Genomic DNA, 9,463 nt, shown 5'->3' with positions numbered 1-9,463 from the left:
AAAAAAAAAAAAAAACCTATTTCAGAGAACATCAATAAATCAACTTATTTTCTAAAAGAATACTGACAAGTGAAAAGAAGATGAAAGAAAGTTAACATTGTGTTTCTGAGCAACTAAAGGGATTAATAGGATGTCTTCCTGAGATCCAATTCTTTTCTATTCAATCGCACATAGTTTGTGATAATTTAGGACAGTTTTTCAGCTCATTCCCTTTTCGGCCATTTCATCCTACTGTCAATTTTATTTTTTGGCAGTTTCAATTGGTCAACTAACTGAATTGGTCATGAAGCTAGTTAACTAGAGAATGGCCACTTCAAGAAATGTGTCTTTCAAGTTTTCGTTGACATCCAACCCAAAGTACTGTCATGTATACTGATCCTAGTCTTCCATCCTGTCATTCCATGCATTATCACAAGTGTAGTAGCTAAAAACAAATTTTTTGCCAGTATGAGGTGATGCTTTTGGTGGCCATGAGTGCAGACTATGGCATCCCAGTTTTGGTTCCTGAGAAGTCTACGATCCGCTTCCCCCTAGGGTTGCTAGTGGCTTGATACAAAAGCTTTATGAAGAATGTGGCAAACAAAAATTGCATCGGCATAGCATCTTCAGTACATGATAGGTCAATATCCTCTGACCATCTGTACCATAAACCGTAGAACAGCTTGAAAGATTCGTGGCTCAAAATTACTACACTGGATGCCCTTGTGCTTGCGAAGCCTACGACCTAGCTCATTTGAAATGTTTAATTGTTACGTATCCACAATCTGACGAGTCTGTAAGTTGATGACCCTATTGTTTGGGAGTATCTCACAATGCTGTCCCTCACCTGTGCCAGTCATGTTTTTAGGTCCTCCTTCAGTTATCACATCTAAAATAAGTACATAAATATGAATTTGTTTGTTTTCTTGATTGGTTATTGGAAACATTATATTTCACCATTAACTTGATTACATGGATGTGAGTACAGTAGGCGCCACTAGTAGGAATCTCTCTCCCTCACCCTCTCGAACACTCAATCACTTACATGTGTGTGCATACATGCACTCACACACACATCTCTCTCTCTCTCTCTCTCTCTCTCTCTCTCTCTCTCTCTCTCTCTCTCCCTTTCTCACTCTAACACTACCATACTCTCACTCTCTGTTTAAACTAGATTTCCTTTTATTGAAGAGTTCTAATTTACGTTCCTTTCAGCTTCATTTAGTTCTGAAAGTAGCTCTGGTGATGCAAGGGAGATATTGGTCCAGCACTTACTTGTCAAAGAAGACAATCTTAAGCTGCTGTTAGATCTTCAGCAGAGAATTTCACGAGGTCAGATCTCAAGCTGTTATTTCACAATTGCTGGCCTTTTTTTTATTTTTATTTAGAAACTTAAAGTTTTGAGTGAGTTTTGTGGACTATTTGTGCATTTCCTTTTGTATTTGTGTTGTTTGAATATAAAATTCTTGTTAATGTAAAAGAAAATGAAATCAATTTTCACCAAAGGAAAAAAAAAAAAATACAAACATAATGGTGATCGGTGAAATGTCTAATATATTATTCATTCTCTTTTCAAATTTTTATCTAATGCCATGCTGGTCTCATGCAATTTGTTAATTCAGGTGAAGACCTTAGTGATCTTGCTGCAGAGTACTCGATATGTCCATCCAAAGAAGAGGGGGGAATGCTTGGGTGGGTGAGAAAGGGGCAAATGGTATGTGGATGGATTTATCTGCATGGATCTTTCTAAACCATTTGGGCCACGTAAATTTACTTTCTTGTATAGTTGTGGTTCTCCAGTTTTTGTTATATATGGTAATTGGCGTCGGATTCAGCAATTGTCTTTTTTTCCCCCAGCTTGGAAATATCCATATTCTTCCATATTTTTTTTAGCTATGATATGTCTTCATTGATTATCTAGTTTGTTGTAAGGAAGTGCTCATTCTACATTTTAGAGCCAAACGAGATTACTATTATAGAGAAACCATGATTTATATGTCGATCACTATTGCACTGGAATATCAGCTGCTTAATGGATTATTGTTGTTTAACATAAGTAGCAATGTTTGTAGTTTTAGTATCATGTGAAGATGAAATGTATGGGAGCGAAAAGGTTGATATGAGAAGAACTTGAAGTATAAATTTTCTTTGATTTCTAGATTTTTTTGTTTCCAGCACCAATATACTTTGATAGATATCTGATGGTTCATGTGCCAGGTACCTGAATTTGAGGAGACTGCATTTAGTGCATCTTTAAACAAAGTTGTTAGGTGCAAAACCAAATTTGGATGGCATTTATTGCAAGTACTGTCAGAGAGGTATGTTTAGAACCTGTTTCTTACTAATTTCTTACTAGACAATTCTTGGGTTTGCTATTAACGGCTGCTGAGGTGTAAGTATAGTTTGAAGGAAGAGGCAAGAAAACCACTTCATCCCTAATTTTGACTCAAAATGAAACCTATCCCATCACCAGTTGGTTTCCTGGAGAAAGATCTTTTATCTGGAGGCAGTCGCTAGGCTGCCTCAATTTGCTCTTTTTTTCAGGGCCAGTGCTGACTCACAGTTTACAATATTAACTTTTTTATTTTTTATTTTTTATTATTATTTTATTTTTTATATGTGCATTGTATGCTGTTAGGGAGGAATCTGTACTTCAAAACATTCAATGCAAGGAGCTGCATGTGAAAATGCAAGATCCGAGTTTCTTAGACAAGGCACAGTTGATTGATGTCCGAGAACCTGAAGAAGTGTATGCTCGCATCTTTTATTCCTGCTCTTAGCTGTCTAGAGATTTTCTTTGTATTTTTTGTTTCTTTAGGGGAATCTGATTTAAAAGCTCTTATAATCAGTAAAGTACATCTTGTTAAGTTTTGGCATGGTGGCTTTCGTTGGGTGTTTTGGTAGGTATAGTAGTGCTTTATGGACGAGAAAACTGGTAATTGACGAGAAAACTATGGATGTATAGTTGCTGAAGTTACTGAAGTATCATATTAGAGATCTGAGCTGCAAGGTGATTAAGAATTGTTAAAAGATGTCCGACAGAAACTGTGTAGCAATGAGAAAATCCTTGCTTGGGGTAAACTGAAGAAAATAGCAATTAATTTTTGCATCTCTGATACTTTACTCAATCTAAGGAAATACCATGTAGGGTGTATTGTGTAGTGACTGCTGAGATCTTGCATCATGCTCGCACAATATAATTCCTAGAGATTTGATTGTTTGTTATCTCTTAACTGCAATGGTGTGAGGGCTATTTCCAGTTGGTTTTTCATTTTCTTGCTGTTCGCGTGGCTATTTGGAAAACACTGCTATATCTTCAAGTCTTTCTCTCTGTGTCTGTGTTATGTGTGTGTCCAAACCCGATGTTTTTTTTTTTCCCATTAGAATATACATGATGTAAAAGTTGCTTTATTCGAGGACCAAATCATTGTAATTTGTTTCTCAATACTACTCTCAAACAGCTTTTTGGCACTGGTCAGCATGTGTTTCTTCCTTTCATTGGCTATTGTTTCTTCAAGTTCTCTTTGTTTGACAGGGCCCAAGCTTCTTTATCCGGATTCCAGGTTCTTCCCCTTCGACAATTTGGAAGCTGGGGACCTGACATAACCACAAAATTCGATCCTCAAAAGGATACATATGTTATGGTAGGCACAAAGCTTTCTGGTTTAAAGGGTTCATTTCTTATATAATATTATGTTTATGTAATGATGTTATTGGAACTGCATATTGGTTGTCAAAATTGAACAAGGAAGAATTGAATCATATTGAGACTTTAAGCCCAATTTTGGCTTTCATAGGTGGCCTGTTGCATGTATCAGTTTTTCTAAACAAAGTACTGAAGAACTAGAAAATTGTGTTGGGCAAAGAACTCTGATCTTGGGTATTACAAGTGATCATCTTTGTTTGTACCACTGCGTTAATATTGTGTCCTTGCAGTTGCTATTATTGTTGAACTATGATGCTGTTGATCGACCACTAATTAGTCTTTTGGTCAAATATATAAAATATCTTAGTCGTTGATTATTGATACACAGCATATGACACTTCAGTAGCAGGTTCTGTTTGAACAAAAGGGGCAAACATCTGTGTTGCATCATCTTTTTTTTCTTACGTATAGCTGTATTAGCTGACTGCTTGTTACTGACATTTCATGTTTCAAATGCAGTGTCACCATGGCATGCGATCTCTACAGGTTGCCCAGTGGTTGCAGACGCAGGTAGAGCCCTCTCTGCTACATTAAGTTGCTCATAATTAGTCCTTTAAATAACTGAAAATTGAAATAAATCTAATACATCGTATACAATTTTATTCAAAACCATTTTTCTTTTCTGGTGTTACAAATTTAATTGAGTTGTATCATTAGCCTTTCCTATAAGTTCATATGGAAGCTCTACCGCAGTGTGTGTCATGTTGTCTTTAGGGAGAGAATGGTCTATTATTGAAATTTGAGCCAAAGTTAAAAGGAAATGTTCAAGATTATTCAAAGTACTTGTTACCATTTGATAGTAGCTCTTATAAAACCTATATTCTAAAATATGAAATGAGTTGGATGTAATAAATTTCAGCTCCACCTTTCAGGAACTGCTGAAAATATCACTTCATACATCAGTCCTTTTAGATGGTAACTTATTTGTTCATGTGAAGTACTGAAAGTTTCATGACATGGAACAAGGAACTTTTGGTTTGTATTTTATTCTCAGTGTGATGCATATGGAATTAGTACTTTCTGGTTCTCTGGCGAGGTTTGTATTATCTCAAAGAATACATCACATAGAAGTTTAGGGCTGAATTTTTTTTTTTTTATAAAAAATTAAACTCGTTAGTGTAGAGTGAACAGGTGCATATTGTCAAATATCTTTTGAATGTACGGAGAGAAAAGGTATGTATTGAAGAATTTTGGTTGGTGAGAAGTCCTTTCTTTATAATGTGTTTTCCTTTATAACGTGCCTTGATTGGAATTTGGAAGTCTAATTTAATTATATGTTCGTGTCTTTTGTTCTGGAGAGATTGGAGCTAGTTGGGTACTTGGATTGAAGGATAGAATAATATATTGCTAAAACTCTGTGGGGAGGTTGTGTAACAGTTTTCTGGGTTATTTGGACGTAACATAGTTGATCTGTATTTTTTATTTATTTTTATTGTGATTATAAGGTGCAGTGTGGAAGATGTGTATTGTTCATCAGCATTACAGGCATTAGTATCTTCTGATCTTAGCGATAACTCTCTATTAGCTGGACATGCTAGCTAGATGCTGTGAACTGGTGTTTGTCTTTGATCTTTAGGTTGTAGAGATGCTGATCTCGTTTGTTGAGTTTTAGTAAAATCTTGTTTTTCAAACATGTGTGTGTATGTGCGTATACATATACGTGTATATAGAAGACCTTTGGAGTGCAAACGGTTGATATGCCAAAAAAGAAAGAAAGAAAGAACCAACCTTTCGTACACTTTTTATAGTATAACCATAAATGTACAACTGTAGGGTTTGTAAAGAAGGCCCTTGGGTTGTGTTTTAAAGTGTCAGTCGCATAAGGGGGTTGGGCCAGGCCGAGTCAGAATGGCTTTGGTGACCCAAGGTTAGCATTACTTACATCTGGTAACCCTCTATTAAATTTCTGGTCATTTTCATTGTTGGATAAAGAACAGTAGTTGGACTCAGTTGTTAGCTTTCAAAATCCAAAGAGATAATTATTTTGCACTGGGCTCACTAAGGTCAAACTGGGTAGGCATACTCGCTGGTATCACCCTCTCACGGTCTCACCCAAAGAACTAAGTCGGGGTATCTCCAGGTTCAGTTAAAATTAAGACATGGGATGATTGTAGAAGTTGGTTATGATATTCCTGTCAGAATCTCACTGTCGCTGGTCCTTGCCGTATCCCTGCTAGGCCATACTTTGTTCATAATAATAAACTGTTATAGGTACTTTATATGTGCATACTATTCTAGGAAAGATCCTTATATTAGCTATTATTTCTGCTGTGTAAGCTTTTTTGTGTGCTGGTTACAACTTTTTCAATGGTTCAGGGTTTCAAGAGAGTCTTCAATGTTGCTGGGGGAATTCATGAATACGCTCGAACGGTTGATCAAACAATTCCCACCTACTGATGATATTTTCCGGATTAAAGATGTGCCTCCCATCACTTGAGACCGCCCAAGATTTTTGCTGTGTACATTGGAGCTGCACTAATGTATGTTCACAACTACTTTGATACATTGGTTTCCGTTGTTTCTAGAAGAAACACATAGTGGCATGCTCCCCCGCCTACGAGACCTAACTGTTAATGTTCTAAACTTGTAATGGAAGAAGAAAGCAGGGTTATTTATAATTTCAGCATAGCTGTGGATATGTGATCATCATTCCTAAAGCAAACATGAACAGACTGCCGGTAACGGTTTTGTTTTTCCCGTAAAAAGTTGGGAAATGGAAAGCTAAGCCTCCCCCACGTATGAGACAAAGGGTAAAGACCATTTCAAACAGGTGGCTTTCTAAGTTTTGAAATAATGAAACTACCAAAACTCCTACAATCCCTCATTATCGGTCCTCTGTAATATCCTCCTCAGTCCAAGCTGTAACGTACCTAATTTGCATGCCTCTAATCTCTTTCTCTTTCTATTGTCTCTCTCCAGCAACCCTTTTTTCCCTCAGCCCCCAAAACCCAACATTTCCTACCCCATAGCTTGGCCACACCTTAGTCCGAGAGATCTCTCTCTCTTGCCTTCTCTCTCTCTCTTCCGCCATGGGCAACTGTTGCTCTCAACGCAACACCGAGGATGCCCTGAACGATGAAAAGGGAGACAACAATGGTGGCCTGGATATGAATGCCAATGTGACAAACAATGCTGCTCCGGCCTCCCAGGGTTACAAGCCTCCCCCGGCATCCCCACCACCAGGTGGAAAGCCTGCGAAGACAGGGCCTATTGGACCTGTTCTTGGGAGGCCAATGGAGGATGTGCGTTCGACCTACTCTATCGGAAAGGAGCTGGGGCGGGGACAGTTCGGGGTGACGCACCTGTGCACACATAAACAGACGGGAGAGCACTTTGCCTGCAAAACCATAGCCAAACGCAAGCTGGTAAATAAGGAAGATATAGAGGACGTGAGGAGGGAGGTCCAGATCATGCACCATTTGACCGGACAACCAAACATCGTGGAGCTCAAGGGAGCTTATGAGGACAAGCAGTCGGTTCATCTGGTCATGGAGCTGTGCGCCGGTGGAGAGCTTTTTGACCGCATCATCTCTAAGGGGCATTACACCGAGCGTGCTGCAGCCGCCTTGTTAAGGACCATCGTCCAGATCGTGCACACCTGCCATTCCATGGGAGTCATCCATAGGGATCTCAAGCCTGAGAATTTCCTTCTGCTCAACAAAGACGAGAACTCACCGCTCAAGGCCACCGATTTCGGTCTATCGGTCTTTTACAAACAAGGTTATTTTTTTACACAAATTCACGTCATCGTGTAGACATTAACGTGGATATAGACGTTCATAGAAAGAAGAAAAGTAGTGTAGTAAACTAGTAATGTAATATTATGATTATGATTGTGATTTCACAGGAGAGGTGTTCAAGGATATTGTTGGCAGTGCATATTACATAGCACCCGAGGTGTTGAAGAGGAGATATGGACCAGAAGTCGATATATGGAGTGTTGGAGTCATGCTATACATTCTTCTGAGTGGTGTTCCTCCTTTCTGGGCAGGTATGTATGTATTCGATCTGCCACACACTAGTATTGTGCTAAATTTATTAGCATATATTGTTGATGATGATGGGACCTGCAACATTAATGGCTGACGAACAGAATCGGAACATGGGATATTCAACGCAATATTACGTGGTCACCTCGACTTTTCAAGCGACCCATGGCCTGCAATATCAGCTCAAGCAAAGGATCTTGTGAGGAAGATGTTGAATTCAGATTCCAAGCAGAGATTGACAGCCTTCCAAGTTCTAAGTAGTACTCCTATCCTTATTATTATTATTATTATTATTATTATTATTATTACCAGATATTAATTATCAAACGTATATAACATGGTTGATTCTCACCCAGATCATCCATGGATCAAGGAGGATGGTGAAGCACCAGATGTTCCTCTGGACAATGCTGTGCTCAGCAGGCTCAAACAGTTCAAAGCAATGAATCAGTTCAAGAAAGTTGCACTAAGGGTATAGACCGATCGATGGTCATTTTAATCTCAACTATATATATATATATATTATATATGATTCGATCTCCGAGCAACATAGTAAAGCGATTGATATTCCAGGTTATTGCCGGTTGCCTATCAGAGGAAGAAATCATGGGATTGAAAGAGATGTTCAAGAGCATAGATACAGACAACAGTGGGACTATCACACTAGAAGAGCTCAAGCAAGGTCTTGCCAAGCAAGGCACCAAGTTATCTGAATACGAAGCTAAACAACTAATGGAAGCTGTAAGTGACACCTCCATTGATCAAACTCTCTCTTTCTCCATCTCTAGATCTCCTTCTCGATCTACACAAACACACAGTCGGAGTCGATCATATACATTGTGTGTGTGTGTATATACACACACACAAATTATTAACTTTATTTCTTTTTATTTGAAATTATATATGAAAAAAAAGGCCGATGCTGATGGGAACGGGACCATAGACTACGATGAGTTCATCACAGCAACGATGCACTTGAACAGAATGGATAGAGAAGAGCATCTCTACACTGCCTTCCAGCACTTCGATAAAGACAGCAGCGGGTCCGTACGTAGTTACAAATCATCAATCATATATATATATATATATATATATATAAAGGATGAGAAGCGGACGTCCGCACTCGGCTTAAAGTGCGGACCTCCGTCCGTTCTCCACCCTCCGGCGCCGACGACGGCACGCCTCCACCCCAGAACACTCCAGCAGCGTCCCCGACCATTTTCCCTCCCCGGCGAGTCCGTTCTTTTCCAGTTTCCAGCGAGATTGATCTTGTTTGAAGTTTTGGGTGATCTTGCCGGAAAACTGAAAAAGAACGGACTCGCTGGGGAGGGAAAGTGGTCGGGAATGCTGCTGGAGTGTTCTGGGGTGGAGGCGCGCCGTCGCCGGTGCCGGATGGTGGAGAACGGACGGAGGTCCGCACTTTAAGCCGAGTACGGACGTCCGCTTCACATCCGGCCTGTATATGTATATATATACAGGCCTTCTCGGCTGCGGACGTCCGCACCGAAGGTTTCGGTGCGGATTTCCATTTTTTCACCACTTTCCGATCGAATTTCCCCAAACTTCCTTCTAGACATATCTAGATCATCTTGTGTAGATCATCTCTGCAAAATTTCAGCCAATTTGGTGATCGTTAAGGCCCTCAAAATCGAAAAACAAATAGGAGATGATGAACCGGACAGAATTACAGTCCGTCAGATTGTTTTTTGATTTTGAAGGCCTTAATGATCACCAAATTGGCTAAAATTTTAGCAGAGATAATCTACACAAGATGATCTAGATATGTCTA

General features: G+C 39.2%; 2 protein-coding genes across 2 annotated transcripts in view; both read left to right on the top strand.

Annotated features, from left to right (window-relative positions):
- LOC101303584 (rhodanese-like/PpiC domain-containing protein 12-like) overlaps positions 1–6,385 on the top strand; it is a 7,003-nt gene extending 618 nt beyond the window's left edge. Inside the window, exons 2-8 of the mRNA XM_004291683.1 lie at positions 1,195–1,311; positions 1,602–1,693; positions 2,197–2,297; positions 2,618–2,728; positions 3,515–3,623; positions 4,145–4,195; positions 6,002–6,385. Coding sequence (XP_004291731.1) covers positions 1,195–1,311; positions 1,602–1,693; positions 2,197–2,297; positions 2,618–2,728; positions 3,515–3,623; positions 4,145–4,195; positions 6,002–6,082 — 662 coding nt within the window. The 3' untranslated portion in view covers positions 6,083–6,385. The remainder of the gene's footprint in view (positions 1–1,194; positions 1,312–1,601; positions 1,694–2,196; positions 2,298–2,617; positions 2,729–3,514; positions 3,624–4,144; positions 4,196–6,001) is intronic.
- Positions 6,386–6,714: 329 nt separating this feature from the next.
- The window catches only part of LOC101309512 (calcium-dependent protein kinase 17-like), a 4,669-nt gene continuing 1,920 nt past the window's right edge, over positions 6,715–9,463 (top strand). The window contains exons 1-6 of the mRNA XM_004293093.1: positions 6,715–7,405; positions 7,533–7,676; positions 7,779–7,931; positions 8,031–8,146; positions 8,248–8,415; positions 8,590–8,717. Of these exons, the coding sequence (XP_004293141.1) occupies positions 6,715–7,405; positions 7,533–7,676; positions 7,779–7,931; positions 8,031–8,146; positions 8,248–8,415; positions 8,590–8,717 (1,400 nt within the window). The remainder of the gene's footprint in view (positions 7,406–7,532; positions 7,677–7,778; positions 7,932–8,030; positions 8,147–8,247; positions 8,416–8,589; positions 8,718–9,463) is intronic.

This window comes from Fragaria vesca, linkage group LG2 (assembly GCF_000184155.1).
Source record: "Fragaria vesca subsp. vesca linkage group LG2, FraVesHawaii_1.0, whole genome shotgun sequence".
Taxonomy (NCBI): domain Eukaryota; kingdom Viridiplantae; phylum Streptophyta; class Magnoliopsida; order Rosales; family Rosaceae; genus Fragaria; species Fragaria vesca.
Note: the sequence above shows the minus strand (reverse complement) of the source record. Positions and strands in the feature narration are given on the sequence as shown.